Raw genomic sequence first — 23,787 nt, 5'->3', positions numbered from 1 at the left:
CCAGGGTTGACTTACTCAGTACCCATAACTAACACATACCAGGGCTGGCCCTGGAACGCATGCCTTCGGACTTCCCCGTCTCATGCTCATTTTCACTGTGCAATGCCTCTTCTCTTGACAGAAACGAATTAATTGTGGTATTTTACCTTTTAAGGTATCTACAAAAATGGATGGCCCTTCAGTGTTCGGAAAGGGTAAACCTCCTATCAGATGTTTGGGTGCTGAGGGCACAGTCCCTTCTGTTGACATTGTCCTACAGCTACCTGCCTATAGCAGGTATTCCCAGAGGATGAATGTACAATCGATATTGGCGAGGAGCAAATACTAGAGGTTTCCAGGGTGAAAGGAGCTGTTCCAGGCGGTTTGACAACAAAGCCTGAAAAAGGGAAAGAAGAGGTGATGCCACACCTGACTGCAGACCAGGTGCTGCTCCTGCAAAGAGGCGCCCTGGCACGTAGGCTCCCAGCCAGCAAAGCCAACTCTGGGGAGAAGGGAATTCGGAATGGAGAGAAGCGCTGATGCAGCGCTTAGAAAAGGCAATGAAGAGGAAGGAAGAAGGCAGAGGAAGGGGGGACAGCAATCGTACACCATCTATAAGTTCAGACATGTAACCTCAGTTATGATCACACCTATGACTTGAGCCTCATCTCTTTCATGTCCACATTTTGGTAAAACAACTTGATTATGCATGGGGTGCCTGAGGATGGGAATGGTGGTTAGAAATTTGTGTCTGGAGATGTCACACAACATTTATCTCAAAAATACATTTCCCCTACAAATAATCCCCCCTCCCTTTTCTTTTCTTTTCACCAAGTCTGCAGCATGTGGACGTTCCCATCCAGAGGTGGAACCTGTGCCATAGCAGCAACTCGAGCCACAGCAGTGACAATGCCAGGTCCTTAACTCACTGAGCCAGAGGATCTCCAGTACTCCCCTTATTTTTAATAATCATGCATCATGTTGGAGTTCCCGTCGTGGCTCAGTAGTTAACGAATCGACTAGGAACCATGAGGTTGCGGGTTCGATCCCTGGCCTTGCTCAGTGGGTTAAGGATCCAGCATTTCCATGAGCTGTGGTGTAGGTTGCAGATGCGGCTTGGATCTAGCATTGCTGTGGCTCTGGAGTAGGCTGGTGGCTATAGCTCTGATTAGACTCCGAGCCTGGGAACCTCCATATGTCACAGGAGTGGCCCAAGAAATGGCAAAAAAAGACAAAAAAAAATCATGCATGTTATAAAACAAGTGTTTCATTTGGCTTCAACTTTTCTTTCATTAATTTAAACCTCTCAAAGTTAAAATAATCCGCTATTAAAACTCTGTCCACTAGATGGCCGTGTTGCCTCTACGAAGACAAGGTTTGACGCCCATCCGAATAAAGGAAAATAAAAAGTTCCTAGGAGTAATTACCCTGATTGGGGAGAAAAAAAAGTCTATTCTTAGATGTATGGAGTTTTGATAATTATATCTTTCAAAGGAATTTGAAAAGCATCATTCAATTTTTCTGTAAGTGAAATGATCAAACTCAAAAGGGATATATTTAATCTAGGGAGGTGTGCACAACTGCACCCGGTTTTCCTTTTCGTTGTTTCGAGAAGGTTCTGGATACTCCCCGACCCCGAATCATTTAATTTTGGAATACTTTAGTCTTAAGAAAAGGGTCATTAAAAAATAGGCATAATCCTATTAAGACAGTAGTCACCCTTTCCAGTAATAAGTTGTTTTGACTGTAATGTGTCCTGCTGGGGTCATACGGATCTTGGGTGATACATTTTTAGAGCAGATTAATTAGAAAAGGTGTTTCACTACCATCAGGCAGGAAGTATTTCTTCTTTCAAATGTTTTCAAAGAGCCGTTGTGAGAGTGGCTTCTCCAAATGATTTCAATCCCAGTTTGGGTTGTATTTTAATTGCACCTTTGGCTGCATGGAAGCTGAAAACAAAATCTCCTCATTTTCTCGTACTTGCTGTCTTTGCTGCTAATTTCCCTCTATACATATTTCTGTCTGAAAAGATGGCTTTCAAAAATTCCCTTTTTTATTGGTATTCAATTTTTATTTCAAACTCTAAGTGGTGTATTTTAGGTTCGTGGACACATTCATTTGACTTAGAATACTAACTGCATTGAGCAAGTAATTACATGGTTAAAATCTGAATCTACTATGTCAGCTTATGTTTAGTTAAATTACCACAGCTCCTATTTGGCATAAATAGAGTTTCTTTTTTTTCCCCTGAAAATTAAGAGAATTACAGGATTGAATATTTAGATGTACTTTATATAATATATGCCAATCACTAAAATCTTCTACTTCAGTTCTCAGGTTGATTGAAACCCTATTTTAAGCTCTTCCTTCAACCCACTGTAATTTTCCCGTAAGTCATAATTAAGTTAGGGGATGCTCTGCGGGAAAGCAAGTATCTTGGGTGTGAAAAGGCCAAATGGATTTTATTTAGTTAGTAGACACTGTTATTAAAATGACATGTCATCATCTGTATCCTTAAATGCAGCAGTTAATTTGGAGCTCAGGCTTCTAGTTTTAGTTAACTTATGTCTCTATCATAAAAAAGCAGAATGAGAGAGTTCCCATTGTGGCTTAGTGGGTTAAGAACCCAACATGGTGTCTAAGAGGATGCAGGTGATCCCTGGTCTCACTCAGTGGGCTAAGGATTCAGCACTGCTTTAAGCTGCAGCAAAGTTTGCAGATGCGGTTCAGATCTGGTGTCACCATGGCTGTGGTGTAGGCCACAGCTGCAGCTCCACCGATCCTTAGCCTGGACCTTCCATATGCCACAGGAGTGGCTAAAAAAAAAAGAAAGAAAAAGAAAAAAGAAAGAAAGGAGTTCTCGTTGTGGCTCAGTGGGTTAAGAACGTGACTAGTACCCATGAGGATGTGGGTTTGATCCTTGGCCTCGCTCAGTGGGTTAAGGATCTGGCATTGCTGTGGCTGTGGCACAGACTGGTAGCCGCACGTCCGATTTCACCCCAGCCTAGTAACTTCCATATGCCACAGGTGTGTCCCTAAAAACAAAACAAAATAAAACAACAAAAAACAGAAAGAAGAGGTTAAAGGGACACTTAACCCCAGTCTATGAGGAACTGATACCACCACTCTGGGAATCTCAGTGTGTGGTGTGTGCTTCAGGAATGCTGGGGTGTACCTGTGTTAGCTCATGTGAGAGCTGGAAAGAAAGAGCTAGGGATGCAGAAGGCAGAAAACAGGCTCTGCAAGAGTGACTGACGACATGGACACAGAACATCCTAAGCACACAGCAGCCAAATCCTACAGAGTCTAAGTTCCTTTCGGCCTGAGACCTGAAAATAATACTTATCATAAAGGATTCTTCAGGAGGCCCCTAGAAGGTACCGAACCCTAAACTAACTGGTTTATTTATGTTGTTAATCACATCTTACAGACGAAGAAACTGAAGTTCAAGGAGATTGAGCAACCTGTCAAACATTTCAGAGTTGTACGTTACGAAACTGGCAGCTCTGAGGTCTAATTCCAGTGTAGTTTTCGTCCTCTCTCACGCTGCCTCTTGAAAGTAGGCTTTATATGGGGAAGGCATGTTATTAGAATCTGTGTGTGGCCTTTAAATAGGGCAAGACCACATCTTTTTAGAATGAAACACATGGAGTTATTATTCGACTATTACTTATGAAACTGGTCGGTGAAAAGCATCCTGTGTTTTTAAAGAATCGATGTTTCTTTATACAAAAAAAGGAGCAATGGCAGAAATTTGCTTTTTACTTAGGAGCACATGTTCCCAGGCATGCATGAGAGGTACATTAATATAGAGTATATTGATATCTGAAACAAAGACTAATTTTATAGTACTGGAAACTGTAATAGTTATAAGATCCAATGAAGCAGAATTATTATGCGATTGACTTCATATTTGTAAGAAATGGATTTCATTGTCTTATCTGATAAGTAATTAGAAATTCTTTTTTTTTTCTTCTTCTTCTTCTTTTTATGGACGCACCTGAGGCACACGGAAGTTCCTGGGCTAGGGGTTGAATCAGAGCTGCAGCTGCCAGCCTACACTACAGCCACAGCAAGGCAGGATCCAAGCCGTATCTGCAACCTATGCCACAGCCTGTCAATGATGGATCCTTAACTCACTGAGGCCAGGGATCAAACCCGCATCCTCATGGACAGTAGGGTTCTTAACCCACTGAGACACCGCAGGAACTCGGTAATTAGTAATTCTTGAGTGACGTCCTAAAAATAGCAGGCATATTTGAACAGGTCTACCAGGTCTAAACCTAAATAAGTTAGGCCTAAAAGGAACAATAAAGAGTTCTACTGAGAGGGACAAAGGTAAAGAGTTAATATTAACTTCAATCAGATGCAGCACAACTGTGACATGTGAGAGACAGGTTGGGGTAGCAAAAATGTCATAACCTCAGTTTTGTATTAAAATTGATTTGACGAGGCTGGGCAAGGGGGCAGTTCTTAAATATTGTCCAGATAGCTAATACACTTGGCCGGGACTTAGAAGAATTTTGCTTCTCTGTTTGTTTGTTTGCTTGCTTTTTATGGCCACACCTGCGGCATACAGAAGTTCCCAGGCTAGGGGGCAAATTGGACTGCAGCTGCCGGCCTACACCACAGCCACTGCAATGCTGAATCCTTAGCCCACTGAGAGAGGCCAGGGATCAAACCCACATCCTCATGGATATTAGTAGGATTCATCATCTTGGAGCCACAATGGGAACTCTGACTTGGAAGGATTGGGGCTGGATTTCATATTGTTTTAGAAACTAAATAATTTGCTTTGTTTTTTTGTTTTGTTTTGTTTTGTTTTTTGGCTATGCCCATGACATGTAGAAGTTCCCAGGCCAGGGACTGAACCTATGCCACAGCAATGACAACACCAAATCCTTAGCCACTAGGCCACCAGGGAACTCCTAATTTGCTTTGATTAAATCAGAAAGGAAACCCCTGCTTCCCTCAGCTAGAAGAACCTTCCCCCTGAAAGATCAGGGTTCTCAGGGCCTTTGAAAAGGATGCACTCAGCAGCTTTTCCTTCTCAATTCTTCCTCCTTGTGCGCCTTGGAGAGAAGCTGGATTTTCATAGAGCTCACTGATAACCTCCCGGTCAGCCAGATGACAAAATGTTTTATGATTCTTATCGCGTTGGACCTCCCTGGTGTGTTTGCATCATCCATCATTCCCTTCACTGTGAAACCCTCGACTGAGCATCTGTGCCAGCCCGGTGCTAGGCTTTGTATGTTACCTCCCGCACCATCTCTTTCCTGCCTTCCACACTTGCAAGACTGCACTGCTTTCTCTTGAAAGTTTGGTGTTTCCCGAGGCTTCTGTGGCTCACTGCTCTGCATGCTGAGCCATCATTCTTAGCTCCTGTATCCCGTATGCTGATGACTCCCGGCTTGTTATATCCAATCAAGACCTGCCCTGCAAGCTTCAAAACCATCTCTACAGCTAACTCTTGGGTACCACAAATGGAATGAGTCTGGTCCACTATCCAATCCTGGCTTAAACCACTTGCTGGTCCAGCCTTCTCTCCTTGGGTGGGCTCCCCATCAACCTGGCCACTCGAGCAATCAATCATATGGCGTTATCCTTCCCTCCTTCTCATTTACTGCAAAGTCCTTCTTTTTCTTTTTTTTTTTTTTTTTTTTTTTTTGTCTTTTCTAGGGTCGCACCTGTGGCATATGGAGGTTCCCAGGCTAGGGGTCTAATTGGAGCCGTAGCCTCTGGCCTATGCCAGAGCCACAGCAACGCTGGCTCCGAGCCGCGTCTGTGACCTACACCACAGCTCACGGCAACGCCGGATCCTTAACCCACTGAGCGAGGCCAGGGACTGAACCCGAAACCTCATGGTTCCTAGCTGGATTCGTTAACCACTGTGCCATGGCGGCACATTCTTGACAGTACTAAGTTTTTTTGAAACCGGAATCTCTCCATTCCTTTAATGCACCTTCAATTTTGAGCCCCTCGCATCTTTCACTAAGACTATTACAAAAATCTTCTAATATTCTCTTGTTTTTGTCTAGCCCTTCCACATAATTTCCATTTGGAGGTAAACATATTTGTCCCATCTTTCTTTATAATCTGCAATCACTTTCCACATCTCCCCACATGTGTCAAGTCTTAGCTTCTTAATATGACATAAAAGGTACTGTATTATTTGTCATTGCCTATCTGTCTAGTCTTCTATTTCATCCTTCTCGACTTTATATTCCTAGTAACACCAACCAGACTTCAGTGCTCCTTCCTGGACTTCCCAGCCCCTCTGTACTGTGACTTACTGCTAGTACTACCAGTCCTGGTACTGCTACTGACACACACACACACACACACACACACACACACACACACACACACGACAATAAAGAAAATGCATAAGAAGAGATTGAGTTGTTCCCTAACAAGCATTGTCTGCTACATGATTAAACTAAGGGCTTGGAGAGAGAGCCCGTAATTTTTGAAAAAAAATTCCATAGTTTATAAAGTAGACTCAATTGCAAAATCCAAATTCTATCATCCATTCAACACCTTAGTATTAATTAAACACCTACTCTGTACCAAATAATATGTTATATGCCAAAACATATTTTTGGCTATTTTAAAGCACGCAATGTTTCTATGTGTTTATGACAAGGACCAGGGCCAACTGACCGACATGAGCCGGTGTGAATTCTACCATAAAATCCACATGTGTTAGGTTTCCAGAAGGCCTTAACCTAAAACAACAAAAACACATGTCAGACCGGAGAGTGACTGGTATGGAAACCACACACTAGGATGGGCGTCAGACTGGCCCATGTGGCTGCAGCCCCATCCAGAGCAGAGGGAGGTATGGCCGTGGGTATGACCAGCTCTGGCCTATGGCCAAGGTCACAGGGAAGCTCTGCCACATCCTGTGGCCCTCACCACATCAGCACAAGCAGTGAGTTAGCAGAGATGAGAGATCCTGCCTGGGTCTGACCCTGAAATGACTTGAAGCTGAGGGCGCCTTGCGGGCCAGTGGATGGCACTCCAGACAGGGGTCCGTCCTCAGAGGCACTGCCCAGCCTCTTGGCTCCCAGTCTCTTCCATCCCATTAGAATTCTGGGCTTCTTCTTCTTCTCCTTTTTTTTTTTTTTTTTTTTTTTTTTTTTTGTCTTTTTGCCTTTTCTTGGGCCCCTCCCGGACATATGGAGGTTCCCAGGCTAGGGGTCTAATCAGAGCTGTAGACACCAGCCTACACCAGAGCCACAGCAACGTGGGTTCCGAGCCACGTCTGTGACCTACACCACAGCTCACGGCAACGCCGGATCCTTAACCTACTGAGCAAGGCCAGGGATCGAACCAGCAACCTCATGGTTCCTAGTCGGATTCGTTAACCACTGCGCCACGACGGGAACTCTGAATTCTGGGCTTCTTGACCAGAGTGGGGCTGCTCCCACCATCCACTCTCCCCTCTACGGAGGACACCTCTGTTTCCCTGGAACATCCTTTTCATGTCAAACACTCAAGCATGTGTGGTCCACGTGCACCCCTGGCCCTTGCTGGCCCCCTGTTCTCTGAAGGCCCATGGCTCCAGCAGCTCCTCCCCACTCACCACAGGGCCAGAGGAGGGGGCTGCTGGCACCCCTCTTCCACATCCTCTGAGCCTCATGCCCTTTGACCTTCCCCTTCTCTGCCTCCCTTCCTCTCTCAGCTCTGGGGTTCCTCACCGACTCCCAGCACCGGGACTCTTCCCTCTCCTCCTTACCCTCCACCTCAAGGGAATCACGACACAGGCGTCCCCAGGTGTCCTCAAGGCACCTAGCAGGACCCCCTTGGCTCCTCCCCGACGAAGCTATCACTGGCTGTGAGCTGCCTGACCTTCACCGCTGGCTCTTGCCTTCTAGCCAGAATTAATCTGATCTTTTTTCAGCCTTTAAAAATTTTTTTTATTTCGTTCTTTTTAGCCTCCTAAATAAGACTGGGCATAATATTTTCATCCAGTATTTTGTTGTCATCATATCCACCTTCGCATTGATGGTCTGAGCGCAGCCATGTGACACTCAGGGAAAAAAAAATATGCATTTCCAGGTAAACACAGAGTCAAAAAGCATGGCTGCCACGACAAGGCTCAAAGAATTCTAATTCTGGCCATTTTCCAGTAGATAGCACTCTGCTCATAGGTCACCCAGATCTGGCAGAGGCAACGTGACCACTAAGCTTTTCCAGAAGGTGACCTGGGGAGCAGAGCCAAATATTCATGTTGAGATTCAATTGCTTATTGAGAATTTGTTCCTATCAGGGTAGAGCAGGGAGAATCCGGTGGAAGCCCATGAAGGCAGCAGGACGAGGCAATACTCAGCATTCAGTCAACTACCAGTGCATGCATGAGCAAGTGTGTAGAGTAGAGGGGGGTACACACTCCCAGGGTCAACTTTTTGGTTTTGCATGTATGGCCTGGGAAACCTGGGTTCACTTGGGTAGACGTTCTCTGATTGTGTGAGTTTAAAGATCATGTAAGTTCTAGAAACGACCGAGAAAACTGACCTATGACATGGCAACAGCGAGTCTCAAGGCTAGAATTCTCTGCAAGTGATATTTATGATGGTCTGAGTACAGGTCCTTTGGAAATCCTGTGCATGGGAGATGAATCAGGTCTGGGAGGCGACAGGTAGAGAAAAGGCTGCTTATTCGCCGGTGCCTCAGAGCAGAGGCTTCGACATGCATGTGTGAGCAGATTTATTGCCAGGGGGTGGTTTCTTTACCATGGAACAGACGCGGATTTTGTTTTTCCTTTCAAAAAATATGCTTTGGCTTAAAGAGCAGGCATTTGAGTATTTCCATTGGCAAAGAGCTAAAGTGTGACAGCATCAGAGGATAAAATAGGACATTATTTTTGCACTGTTTTGAATTATAGCGGCAGCGGTACTTGTTAAAAATGGAGGGAGAGGCAACCCAAAGGATGTTTAGAAAGCGCTTAACATTTACTTAGATCTATCCCATGGTCGGGAAACTCTGGAAACTACTGTGTCAAAAGGGAGACAGCTTTAGCTTTCACAGGGCTAGTTAATGTACTAATGTCCTGACCAGTTTCTCCTGAGAAGAACGGTGTCTAGCTGATGCTGGGGGCCAAATCTTGTAGGCGATACACAATAATGCACGGGATTGTGAATTGCATCTGAAATGGTGTATTTAATGCGAGTCTCGAAGAGTTTGCCAAGTAAAAAGCTTTGGAAATGGTTTCTTTCACGCCTGGAAATGAAAAGTTTGGAAGTACCATCTTAAGAAGGACAAAACAATGGCCTGGATATTAAGAGACTTGCGCTTTAGTCCCAGTTCTGTCATCAATGAGCCTATTGACAGTAAGCAAGTCTTCAGCTGCCTTAGCTGTAAAATCAGATGCAGAATTTTCCAAACGTTAGTTTTTTGGCGAGGCCATTTTTCGTTCACTCAAACAAAAGCCTCTAACTTCAGCTCGTAAGTAAAACAGCTACAAAGAGAACCACTGCCTTGGATCCTACAAGTTGGGAGCCTGGGGCCATGGCAAGCAATATTCTGGTCACACCCTCCCCCCACCCCTGGCCCCAACTCCACAATCACCACCACACAGCAGCGTGAGACGCCCATGGAACATTCTGGAGGCATGGTATCCGAAGTCTGTGGAGTTCTCATTTTTTAATGAGTAAACCCAGAAATCTGTTTTGCTTTATAAGACACCCCCAGGAGCAATGAGGAATGAAAACAAAAATGGATTAGTACCCAGAGATTTCCTTGAAAAAAACAGCCTGGGTCATTTCAGTATAACCTCTGATGTTAGGAGACCGTTCCTAGGACAATTTAGAAATTAGCATTAAGCTCAAATTGCATTTTGAAATCACTCCCTTTCTACCTCTTTCCCCCCGCCCCCCAAGGAAGAAGCTCCTGGACCAGGAATTGAATCCGAGACACAGCTGCGACCTACACATCACAGCTGTAACAACACTGGATCCTTGAACCCACTGTGCCAGGCTGGAGCTCAAACCCTCACCTCTGTAGCGACCCAGTGGCTGAAGTTGGATTCTTAACCCACTGTCCCACAAGGGGAACTTCTCTACCTCATTTTTTTTTTTTCTTTTTAGGGTCACACCTGGTGGCATATGGAAGTTCTAGTTTGCAACACACTTTCACAGGTGTCTGAAGGACCTCACAGAAGCCCACATCTTTCAAAGGTTTCTCTCTCCTAAAGAAAAGGGAAGAAGGTTAACCACCTGAAAAGGCAGGTGGTGCTGTTAGAAAGGGAACATAAAGTTTCCATACTGATAACCCTGAACCTCTAGACACGTGACCTTGACACAACTGTCCTGGTTGGGAACAGCTTGGTCCCACTTATAGGAGGGTTGCAAGGTGATAAGACTGTCTGCTTGATGGCCACAATGTGGGCATCCATGAGTTCTTTACACAACCCAGGTTAAAGGCTCTGACACCTCATTCCCTTGCTTTCTCTTCCTTAGATGGAGGGCAGTGGGGAAAATGGGAGATAGAGAAGGATTTGGGGACAAGTGATTCCTTGACAGGGACAGAGGACAGATCAGTTGAGTAAGCTATTGTGAGGGAATCCCCACGTTCTAGATTTTTGAAGGGAGCAATGGAAATATTCCGTGGTTATGTATTCATCTTTGGTATCATCGCCCAAAATAAAGCATCGTTGTAATTTTATAAAGACACGAATAAATTTAAAAATGAGAGAAGAGCTGACGATGAAATATGAATGAGAAATGCAAATCTGACGAAAACACGAAGTTGTTTGAAAAACCCATAACATGTGAGGCTAGAGCGAGGTTTTATACTTATTACTAGATATAGAAATGTATTTTCTTAGCACTCGATTTCCTTAAAAGGAGGTAAAATCAGCTGCATGTCAACTGTTCCTACTTACGCATGACAGTTACTTCATATTTTGATTTCTAACTTTTTTGGTCCCTAAATTACATTTCTTAGTGTTTCTTTTTGTTCTACGCCTCTGATCTAGCCTGCAAATTTTGAAGAACATTTCTTCCCCCCCCATTCTAATAAGCCTTTACAATTTTTTTCCTAAACTCAAAGTGCAAAAATTATGATATTTTCAAAATGCCTGTGCAAAGATATCTCCATGTATAATAAGATAACAGGTTATACTTAAAACCCAGTTTAACTTTTCTTCTTCTTTTTTTTTTAAATAGGTGCTTACACTAGAAATAACCTATAATTTGTCATATAGAGAAGACCTGTATGTTTACAGACAGCGCATTTTATGGCCTAGACTTGGGTATTCATGTCCCATTAACAAACACAGTTCTTGACCACAGTGCTCTCTTGTCTAGAAGTAATGGAACACTCATCCAAGCCACGTGTTTTTAGGGTCCAAATACCTGTTACCCTACAGGGGTGCAAGATTAAGGTAGCCCCCAAAAGCTGTTTTGTTCTCCACCCATAGTCTGTGCTCTGTGACAATCTGAAGCTTACAAGCTCAGGTTGAATATTTTGATACTTACTGGGCACTTTAAGAATTACTAAAAGCAAGTCTTGCTAACTATTTGTAGGACAGATTAAAGCAGAGCTCATTGCCTATCTATCTGACAGCAAATACTGCACAACAAAACTTCAGTGTTTAGTGTGTTAATCCTGAAGCAATTCAGAAAGAAGTTTTTGGAGTTCCCGTTGTGGCTCAGTAGTTAATGAACCTGACTAGCATCCATGAGGATGCCAGTTCAAGCCCTGGCCTCATTCAGTGGGTTAAGGATCCGGTGTTGCCGTAAGCTGTGGTGTAAATTGCAGACGTGGCTCGGCCCCTGAGTTGCTGCGACTCTGCTGTAGGCTGGCAGCTATAGTTCTGACTGGACCCCTAGCCTGGGAAACTCCATATGCCATGGGTGTAGCCCTAAAAAGACCAAAGGAAAAAAAAAGAGATAAGTTTTTGCAGCAAAAAAAATTCATATACTACTTACTGGCACATGGCATAGTGTAAATGAGAAATAGATGTATCACCCTCAACATGGTAATAATATATTTGCGATGTTTTACACGAACTTTAAAATAAAATAGCTTTCCTTTCTGAGATTTTTTTTTTGTATTACATTCACAAGCTGATTTTAAAAAAATATATACATTATTTGAAGCCAACTCTTCTTTAAAAAAAGATTTTATTTTTCCAATATGAAGTGTTTCATAGCTCAGCATTTAATCTCTTATTAAAGGTATACTATGGGTCAGGCGGTGTTCTCACCTGGTACATATGTTATTTCACTTAATGTTTAAAACAACTATATGATGTAGGGATGCATATTACTGTCATTTCATATGCGGAATCTGAGGACACTGGACAACTTGTTGAAGGTCAGATGGATAATGACGGATGAGGACAAGATTTTAATCTACGCAGTCTGGCTTCAGACTCATCATATTGTCACTACCCCACATTCCACAGAGTAAGACCAGGATGAGACAATCTCTTTACTTGTGGCCAAGGGGGAGGGAGGAGGAAGTGGGATGGACGGGGAGTTTGGGGTTGGCAGATGCACAATAGCACATTTAAAATGGATAAGCAATGAGGTCCTACTGTGCGGCACGAGGAAAGACATCCAGTCTCTTTTGGCAGAACGTGATGAGAAAAAGGATGTGCGTGTGTGAGTGTGTATGACTGGGTCACTAAGCTGTACAGCAGAAATTGACACAACAAAGTATATCAGCTATACTCTAATAAAAAAAAAAAAAAGAACGAGGTGATCCCTGCAGAAATGAGACAGAAAATAAATTTTACAGTTGTATTGAAATATTTCTCTCCTTTAGAACTTAATTTCCTCCGTAATTATTTAAGGCATAAGAATTAAGGAAAAAGGAATCACCTATGACTTTCCCCAACAAAGGATTGCCATCTGGGAAGCAATTTTGATATTTTAAAAACTACTATAAAACTTCTCAATTGCTCCAATTATCAGATGTTTTTTTCAGGAAATGAAGTTTTCTAGAGAGCTCAAAACTTGTTCGGCATTAAGGCTGCCACTAGAGCCTGTTTCATCATCTGTTTTGGCCACTGGGATAGAACCTTATGCCACCATATCGTAACTATGACCCCCCAGGATATTGGGAAACTGCTGAGATCATGCATAGGAAGATGACTCAAGCATCTGGGCCTTTCTTTAGGGTTTTGAAACAGGTCAGCAAGAGCCAAAAAACCATTGCCGACTCAGAAGATCCACCTCGGATCTTAAAGGACCCTGCACTGTGTGGTTCCATGGACAGCGCCGTTAAGTCTAGCACCCCTGAGGGATCTCATCTTTGTAAATCTCAGGGCTCTGGGTCTCACGGATATTCTTATTTGAAGACACTTAGGGAATCTAGAACTGGAGCAGGTTTTCCTGAATCATGGACATCGAGTCCTACACAGGAGCTTGAGAATCAACTTGTCTACCTCGTTATCACTTTGCCCGTGAAAAAAACCAAAAAACAGAGACTACAACTTTGAAGGGTGTCCCAGAGCTTGTCAGTGATAGACCCATAATGGAAAGCAGGTTCTTCGGCTCTAAGCTCAGAGTTTTTAGTGAACTGACTTGGCCTTCACACCCATGCTCATCCCTGACCTTTTAGATCTGTGGACATGAGTCTGTGGCACTTTTCTCTGCCTTTTTTTTCAGGAGCCTGTGGCTGAGGCTGCTACCCAACCTGGTGATGGAGTGATTAACACCCTATGAAATAGCATAGAGATAAAACACTACACTGAATACCACACAGAGTACTCCTAGATGTTACTCTAGTGTTCCTGTACCTTCTGCAACATGGGAGAATGTTGATTACTGTTCAATAAATACATAACCCTGATCTTATCTTTACGTATCCCTTTAAGAAGCATGGATGGAGAAAAACACGATATAAAATCATTTTTCATTATTTACCTTACTGCCAATTTAAGTTTAGATTATGAGGAAATATTATTATTTTGCTTATGGAAATATTTGCATTAAACCAAAGACTGTCTCCAATAATTCCTACTTGTAAAAGAAGTAAAAAGACAGATTAAGAAGTTTTTATGATCCCAGGGGCTGACTTGCATGTTCACCCCAGTTACAATCCAGCTCAGTTGTAGTAACACACAGATAAGAGGACGTACCAGGAGCAGCTGCAACAACAGCACCAACAAAAGCAACATGTGTTGTTGGGCCGCTGGTTTCCAGGTGCTTGAGACACAGCAGGTGTTTCTTCATTCTGTGACTGCTGCCTTTTTCGCATGTCAGCTACTGCAGTGCCCAAATGGCTGAAAGGAGAGAGAAAACACAAGGCCTGAAAAAACCATGATAAGGGTAAGTCGCCTAAGGTGAAGGAAGCAGAATTTAACTACAACATCAGGGAGAAGATCGCCTGAGAAAAGGTAAAAACCAAACGAGCTTCAGGAGTCAAGTTGAAAATGTTCCACCATTTCTGAGAATATTCTAAACACGTGGGGGACAAACCTCGACCATTATCTGTTGTATAGGATTAGACTGTGCCACATAATCAAAATCAGTTGGTAAGGTAAACATGATAAGGTCTGAAAATGTATTTTTAACTTCCTTCTTTACTCAAGGACGATTACACCTGCTTTTGTTTATGAACACCTTTGAATGGCGATGTGCCTGTGAGTGTGCTTGTGCCCTGATGCGGATGGTAAGGTTAACTGAACTTTACAAATCATCAATGGACATGGTGAGGTTAACTAAACCTTACAAATCATCAATGGACATGGTGAGGTTAACTGAACTTTACAAATCATCAATGGACATGGTAAGGTTAACTGAACCTTACAAATCATCAATGGACATGGTAAGGTTAACTGAACTTTACAAATCATCAACGGACATGGTGAGGTTAACTAAACCTTACAAATCATCAATGGACATGGTGAGGTTAACTAAACCTTACAAATCATCAATGGACATGGTGAGGTTAACTAAACCTTACAAATCATCAATGGACATGGTGAGGTTAACTGAACTTTACAAATCATCAGTGGACATGGTAAGGTTAACTGAACCTTACAAATCATCAATGGACATGGTGAGGTTAACTGAACCTTACAAATCATCAATGGACATGAGAGAGGTTAACTGAACCTTACAAATCATCAATGGACATGGTGAGGTTAACTGAACCTTACAAATCATCAATGCAAGGTTTCTAACAACATGGAGAGGAAGAACAGTTTGGTTTTGGTGCTTTCTCAACTCCTTTGAAATCATACCGTTTCCTTTTTTGCATTTCTGCCTCACCATCCAGGGCCCTTATCTTGATAATATTGGCAAAATGCCTTAGTCCGTGTGAGGTGTCCCTGTTGGAAAGGCCTCACCTGCCTTTCCTCCTCTACCCAAAATTTAGTTTCATTTAGTAGATACTTGTGGAAAGATGGAAAAAAAAAAAATCACCAAACCCAGGAGAACCATGTTGGTGGAATTTATATATCATGGCAGATTAAGAAAAATACTGGGGTACAGAATGGCCTACCTGTGACCTTACAAATCAAGCCAAGTGAATTGCCACATATTTCTAAGACCAACCCTGATCTAGGAGTTGGTTGAGGATAAAAAATAAAGTTTTGTTTTAGTAAAATAATATTAAATTTAGCATGAACTTTTAGAAAAAGGAATGAATTCTACAGAATAAACTGTTCACAAGCATGCAATATATGTAAATCAAACATATATATTGTTATATGTGTGACTGAGAGCAATACTTGTTAAAAACATGAAGCACTTTGGGCTTTTTTGGCATTGTGAGCTTATGCTTTAAAAAATACATTTTTAGGAGTTCCTGTCTTGGCTCAGTGATTAATGAACCCGACTAGCATCCATGAGGACACAGGTTCAATCCCTGGCCTCACTCAGTGGGTTAAGGATCCAGTGTTGCCATGAGCTGTGGAGTAGGCTGCAGACGAGGCTCAGATCCCGCATTGTGGTTGTTGGACCCCGACTGGACCCCTAGTCTGGGAACCTCCACATGCTGCAGGTGTGGCCTTAAAAAGACAAAAAAATACACTTTTAGTTCTGAATACAATGATAGATACTTTGAAAAAATACTGTATTCTTGAAAAAATAAACATCTCTTTAGCCCAGAAACAGACCAGAAAACCACAGTGTGGGTAAACAAGGGTTAAAGTCAGTTATTTTGTAATTTGGTATGGAAAACAGGTGCAAAGTTTCCATACTCCAGCAGGATAAAGAATGCTCCCATCTGGTAGTAGAAGATCAGAGTTTAGGTTACCTGAATGAAATCAGGGTCTGTGGTTCTGCCACTCAAAAAGTTGCTTAAAAAACTATCTGCATCCTTAATGGTACCTAGCAGCGAGACAGAGGATGCATAGAGAATCAAAAGACCTGACCTAAGCCAGGAAGCCCACAGCTTCCATGCCTGGGTCAAGGATGTCTCCCAAATTATTGCTAGATAGGAGGAAATCCTGAGATGCCAATGCAAAAGCTACTTTGTGACTGAGGTCTTGAGGGACTAGTGGAGACAAGTGAGAAGCATTGCATAACAAAGAATGAGAGTGAGAAATACACCTCTTACCCAGTGTGTTGTCTGAAAGCAAAAAAATCCAATTAACACTAAAAACCAGAAAGCCATCTCAACAGTCACAAGATGAATACACTCCTGATCAAATGCAAATAACAGACTCATCTAAAATTACTTTAATATACATATTTAATATAAATGATGTGATATGAGAAAAAAATGTTCCTGTAAGAGAACAAGAAATTATAAAAACAAATATAGGCAGAAATGAAACAAGAAGAGACAGAATAAAAAATGGAAAATAAAAAACAAAACAAAAGATTCAGATGGAATAATTTCTTCCCAAAGCAACACCCAAGAGAATAAATGTCAAGGACTATACCTATAATTCAGCAAAAAAAGATAAAATGATGAAACATAAAAAAAGCATTGAGACAAGTATAGCAGTAATAATGAAAGACTCCATTATGTGTCCAACAAGATTTTCATCATCAGGAGAGGATTAACAGATTGTCAGTGAAGTATTTCAAGGAAGTTGTCTGAAAATTTTCAGAACTGGAAGAAGAAACAAAACAAAGCCTAACACTGAAAGGTCATACCACATTCTAAGCAGGATTAATAAAATAAAAATAAAAGTAAATGCACTTACATATGTTAAAATAGAGCCACAGAACTCCAAGATGAAGATACAAGCTGAATTACCCACAGAGGAGTAACTAGCACTGATGACAGACTAGCCACAGCAATCAAACAAGAAAAAGAAATAAAAGTTATCCAAATTGGAAGGGAAGAGATAGAACTGACATTATATGCAGGTAGCATGATACTACCTATAGAAAAACCCAAAGACTCCACATGGAAACTACTACTAAGAACTAATAAGCAAATTCAGCAAGGTAGAAGGACAAAAGATTAAAATATAGAAATTGATTGAATTTCTTTATACTAACAATGAAATATCTGGAAGTGAAAGCAGGGAGTTCCCACTGTGGTACACTGGGCTAAGAATCCAACAGCAGCAGGTCAGGTCACTCCAGAGGCAAGGGTTTGATCCCTGACCCAGTGCAGTAGATTAAAGGATCCAAGGTTGCCACAGCTGCAGCATAGATCGCAACTGTGGCTTAGATTCAATCTCTGGCTGGGAAATTCCATATTCTGCAGGTGTGGCCATAAGAAAAGAAGGAAAACAAAACAAACAAAAACTAAGAGAAAATTTTAAAAACAGCAACCCCTTTAAAAATCATAAAAAAATAAAATACTTAGGAATAAACCTGACCAAGGAGGTGAAAGACTTATACACTGAGAACTATAAAACATTGATAAAGGAGACTGAAGATGATTTAAAGAAATGGAAAAATATCCCATGCTCTTGGATTGGAAGAATTAATATTGTTAAAATGCACATACTACCCAAAACAACATGCTGATTTAATGTGATCCCTACCAAATTAGCCATGACATTTTTTTCACAGAACTAGAACAAATAATCCTAAAATTTATTTGGAATCACAAAAGACCCAGAATTGCCAAAGCAGTCCTGAGGGAAAAGAACAAAGCTGGAAGTATAAACTTCCTAGACGTCAGACAATACTACAAAGCTACAGTAATCAAAACAATGTGGTACTGGCACAAAACACACATATGGTCAATGGAACAGAATAGTCAGCCCAGAAATAAACCCATACATGTACAGTCAATTAATCATCCACGAAGGAGGCAAGAATGTAAAAAAGAGAAAAGACAGCATCTCCGGCAAGTTGTATTGCAAAAGCTGGACAGCTGTAGGCAGTGTTCAATGAAGTTAGAGCACTCCCTTATACCATACATAAAAATAAACTCCAAATGGCTTAAAGACTTAATAACAGACTGGATAGCATAAAAATCCTAGAAAAGAACACAGAAAAAACATTTTCTGACATTAATTGTAGCAAAATATTTTCTTAGGTCAGTCGCCCAAGGTAATATAAATAAAAGCAAAAATAAACAATGAGACCTAATCAAACTACAAGCTTTTGCAGAGCTAAAGACCATAAGCAAAACAAAAAGACAACTGATGAATGAGGACGAAATATTTGCAAATGATGCAACCAACAGGGGCTTACTTTCCAAAACGTACAAACAATGCATACAATAAAAAAACAAAAAAAACCCAATCAAAAAATTGGCAGAAGACCTAGATAGACATTTCTCCAAAGAAGACATTCAAAAGACATGAAAAGATGCTCAACATTGGTAATTATTAGAGAAATGCAAATCAAATCAAAACTACAATGAACTATCACTTCACATCGGTCAGAATGGTCATCGTCCACAAGCAATATATGCTGGAAAGAGTGTGGAGAAAAGGGAACCCTCCTACGCTGTTGGTGGGAATGTGAATTGGTGCAGCCACTATGGAAAACAGTATGGCGGTTCCTTAAAAAGCTAAAATTATAGTACCACGTGATCCTGCAATCCCACTCCTGGGTATACATTCAGGAAAACTCTAATTTGCAAAGATACATGCACCCCAATGTTCGTAGTAGCACTATTTACAACAGCCAAGACACAGAAGCAACCTAAATGTCCATCAACAGATGTCTGGGTAAAGAAGATGTGGTATCTATATATAATGAAATATTACTCAGACATAGAAAGAATGAAATAATGCCACTTGCCACTTTATGGATGGACTTAGAGAGTATCATATTAAGTGACAAACACAAATACCGCTTATATTTAGAATCTAAAATATGATACAAATGGACTTATTTCCAAAATGGAAACAGACTCAGAGACATAGAAAACAAAGTTATGGTTGCCAAAGGGAAAAGCAGACGGGAGGGACAAACTAGGAGTTTGGGATTAGCAGATAAAAACTACTGTGTATAAAACAGATAAACGACAAGGTCCTACAGTAGAGCACAGGTAACAATGCCCAATACCTTGTAATAAGCTATAATAAAAAAGAGTAGCTGAATCACTCTGCTGTACACCAGAAACTAACATTGTAAATCAACTATACTTCAATTTTAAAATGTTTTTAAAAAAGACTAATATCTAGAGCATGTCAGTAACACATCACAACTAAAAAATACAGATAACCTAATAGAAAAATGGATGAAAAAATGTGCAGGCAATTTACAGAAGAAAAAAATATAAAATCCCAAATTAGATGAATAGATGGTCAAACCCAGAAACCATGAAAATGCAAATAAAACAATTGTTTCATATCCAAATTTCCTACAGTTAAAAAGTCGCATAATACCAATTTTAGGAGAGAACTTAGGTAATAAAAAGCTTTCACACAATCGTTTTGAAGAATAATATTGACCATGTAACAATGTAGTTAACAATAAACACAACCTAAGACAAACTCCACTTTCATGTTTACACTTTGGAAGAACTTTCCCATGTACATAGGAAGACATTAATGACAGTATTTTTAATACCTTAAATTAGAAACAATCTATATTTTAAGAACAATAACGTTCTTGCAGACTGAATACTTTTTCTCTACGTTGAAGTTTTTAAAAATTCAGAGGCAAGTGCCATCTTGGGTGCCCATTTATTCAGGCCATTTCTAGACATGCTGTGGTTTAAAATCACTGTAAAGGATCCAAATATTATTTGTTAGACTTGCAAGACCTTTTACTGTTTTCTAAGTCTTTCGGCTAGCTAGAAACAAAAATTCCAGTCCAATGCCTTCTTTGTGATTTTCTGAAGTAATTGTGTGTTTTGCTATAAACATCTTCCTTCTGGAAAAAAAAAATTACTACTCACTGATTTCTTGTGTGTAGGTTCCCATACCATGTGGAGCAGTTACTTTTATTTTTCTGACTGATCTATGTGTCCTTGAATGCCAGTCGGTCAGCATGTCAACTGTATGTAGAGTCTAAGTTTCTCCAGGGCTGCCTGACATATTACTATGTATGAACAGAAACACAGCCTGAAAAACAGACTTCTATTTTATTTTGTTACATAGCTGCATTGCCCAAAGAATTAGACACATAGGGCTGGAGGAAGAAAAACTATGAGGGTTCCTTGGTGACAGGGCTTAGAAAACACCCTCCTAAATCTATCGTGGATGAATAACCCCGGAAAGGACTGGCAAGCTTTCAGGTATTGTATTGGATAACCACAGCCTGGGACCCTTAGTTGCATCTACTTCCTGTGTGCCACAGTAAACAGTGATGCTAGAGATAATTCACTGGGGTTTAGCTGTAAATACAGAAGGAAAACGTACACAACTGTTATATGAACTGTTATATTTTTCTTTTTCTGGAGCTCACCAATTCAAGTTCTGAGCAAAACAAAGCTTCCTAAGATCATACATGAAAAAAGAAAAAAAAATTGCACAACGATGCAAACTCGAGGACTGAAACTGTCAGACATTTTGGAATAGGAGGAGGCCAGTTCTTTTTTCCTCCTCTTGAACTCCCCAGGGAGATAAGGCTGTCAAGACATCATTTAATTTCACAGGGTAGAGGAGAAAGAAGCAGGGGGAATTGGCTTCTCCTTTGCAAAGAAGTATATCCCGGTGCACAAAATTGAGACTTCAGCCTTTCTGAGCTGTGCAGTCACAGGAGGACCCAAGATTCAGGGCCAGAGCAGGGGCTGGGAGCTGCTCCTCTCACACTAGCCACCTTTGAAAACACTTCATTGGTTCTCACAGTGAGGTGCTGAGGATGCTGTTATGGAATAAGAGTAATGGCTCCAGCATCATCATCTCCCCCCAAGGTTTAAGCAAATTTATGAACCAGGAAAACCTGTAGATCTGAGATAGTGACCAGAGAGTGCTTTTTCTCTGCTGTGAATCAACTGTATCTTCCAAGAAATGAGGAGAAATTTTTGGTCTCACTTCCAGTTGTACACAATTTTATCCCATGTTGCTTCTTCCCTTTTTTCAGGATCAGGTAAAATGATCAAAACCAATTTTATGTAATAAAAGCAAAGATCAACATGCAGAACTACATCAAACTAAAAGGTTTGTGCTTATCAGAAGAAAAAAATCAACAAAATGAAAAGTCAATCTACAGAATGGGGGAAATATTTGCAAATCATCTGATAAGAGATTAATTTCCAAAATATGCAAAGAACGCTTACCACCCCAAAACAAAAAGAAAATCTGATTTTAAAATGTGCAGAGGAACTGAATAGACATTTCCCCCCCCCCCAAAAAAAGACACATACAAATGGCCAAAAAACACAGGGAAAGATGCTCAACATCACTAGTCATCAGGGAATTGCAAATCTAAACCATAATAGGATTATCACCTCACACCTGTTAAAAAGATTACTATCAAAAAGATGATAGATGACAAGTGTTGTCCAAAATGCAGAGAAAGAGGAACTCATGCAGTATTGGAAGGAATGTACATTGGTTCAGCCACTATGGAAAACCCTATGGAGGTTCCTTCAAAAATTAAAAATATAACTACCATATGAACCAGCAATCCCACTTCTTGAGTATATGTCCAAAGGAAATGAAAACAGGATATCAAGATATTTGCACTTCCATGTTTACTGAGCATTATTCTCAAGAAGCCGGGATATGAAAACGACCTAAGTGTCCATCAATGGATGAATGGATAAAGAAGGTGTGATGCACGTGCACACACACACACACACAAACACACGATGGAATATTATTCAGCCATGAGAAAGAAGGACATCTTGCCATTTGGGACAACATGGATGGACCTTGAGAGCATTATACTAAATGCAATAAGGCAGACAGAGAATGACAAATACTGTATGGTTCCACCATTATGTAGAGTCCAAAAAAAAAAAAAAGGTGAATTCATAAAAACAGAGAGGAGACTAGTAATTACCAGAAACTGAGGGGTAGAGGAACTGGGGAGATGTTGGTCAAAGGGTAGAGACTTGAAGTTAGAAGATGAATAAATTCTGAAGAGCTAATGCACAGCACTTTGACTACAGTGAACACTACTGTACTGCGTATTTTGGAGTTGCTAAGAGACTTGATCTCAAATATTCTCACCACAAAAAAGAAATGATATGAAGGTGTCAGCTAATACCACCAAGGTAATCATATTGCAATATATAAATGCAAATGATCACCTTAATTTACACTGTTATATGTCAATTATATCACAACTTAAAAAACATTTTAAAGTTTGAGTAATGAGCCAGTAAAAACAAGATGAAATTTAAAAGGATAAATTTAAGGACATGAACTTGGATCTCAAAAACTGTTTAATACCAGGATGGGAGAAATGTGGCTTCATAGAAGCTTATCTAGGTAATTTACTGGACAATCAATTCAGTATTAATCAATAGTACAATGTAAAGAAAATAGTTAATGGAAATCTAGAATGCATTAGTAAAAGCAGATTTTCCTAAAACAAACTGGTGATAGGTCTTTGTCCTTTCTCAGCTGGTTAAGTGGGTATGTTCAATTCTGGTCACCAGAATTTAAAGACGAAATTTTCATAACAGACTAGAAGAAGTAGAGTTTAAAAAAAAACTCAAAAAAAATCTCATAAGAAGTATGAAGCTTAGAACAAAAATGTTTAAAGAAGAATCAGGTCCTCAGAATCGTAATTATCTAATATTTGATGTGGTACCACGTAGAAAAGAATATTGATCTGCCTTGTAAGATCCCAAATGTTAGAAGATGGATTGATAAACAGAAGCCATTGAGAGAGTCTTGCTTCCATAACAGAAAGTCTGTTTGATGTTCAGATAAGACCTTAATTTACCTGTGAGGTTAGTATTAAATTAAGTTTCTTGAGTATCAAGCCAAGGCTGGACAATTGTGAAAGACGTTGATTTACAGGAGTCTTAAGTTGACATGGATGGTTAGACTGAGAAAATTGTTCTTAGTTGTGAGATTACTGTTCTTGAAATGGGTTGCCCAAGCTGAGAACTCTCTTCAAAATATGGTGGGAAGGGAGATGGGAAACTTCTATTTTTATCAACTTCTAATCTTACAGATTCTAACTGTCAATCCTTGAGTACTGCCTGGTATTATTCTTCATCTTTTTTTTTGTTTATACACTGTTTTCCAATTGGATTATAAAACTCTTATGGGGAAGGAGAGAAAAATAGTTCATATATATTGGTGTTGCTGGAATTTAGCAGTGTTTTATGTCAATAGTAGAAGCTCATGATATTGCACATCAACCATACTTCAATAAAAAATAGTAGATGCTCAGTAAATATGGATTATTGAAGAGTGAATATGAAAAATATCTCTGATTATTAAAAATATCTCTTCCCAAGGCAGAAATTTGGGATGTTTTGGAAGTTGCCTAAGCAATTTGGAAATTTTACATACAAATTTTTACAGCTCTAAGACACACTGATAAGTTTAAACAATGCTCTGTATCCTTTTCC

At 40.5% G+C, this 23,787-nt stretch overlaps 1 protein-coding gene across 3 annotated transcripts in view; it reads right to left on the bottom strand.

The window, feature by feature from the left end:
- The window catches only part of RGS17 (regulator of G protein signaling 17), a 101,806-nt gene that overhangs the window by 18,968 nt on the left and 59,051 nt on the right, over positions 1-23,787 (bottom strand). For all 3 annotated transcript variants that reach the window (XM_003353179.4, XM_021086647.1, XM_021086637.1), the window contains exon 2: positions 14,075-14,218. In XM_003353179.4, coding sequence (XP_003353227.1) covers positions 14,075-14,193 — 119 coding nt within the window. In that variant the 5' untranslated portion in view covers positions 14,194-14,218. The remainder of the gene's footprint in view (positions 1-14,074; positions 14,219-23,787) is intronic.

This window comes from Sus scrofa, chromosome 1, assembly GCF_000003025.6.
Source record: "Sus scrofa isolate TJ Tabasco breed Duroc chromosome 1, Sscrofa11.1, whole genome shotgun sequence".
Taxonomy (NCBI): Eukaryota; Metazoa; Chordata; class Mammalia; order Artiodactyla; family Suidae; genus Sus; species Sus scrofa.
The sequence above is the reverse complement of the archived record's forward strand: the minus strand, read 5'-3'. Positions and strand labels throughout refer to the sequence as shown.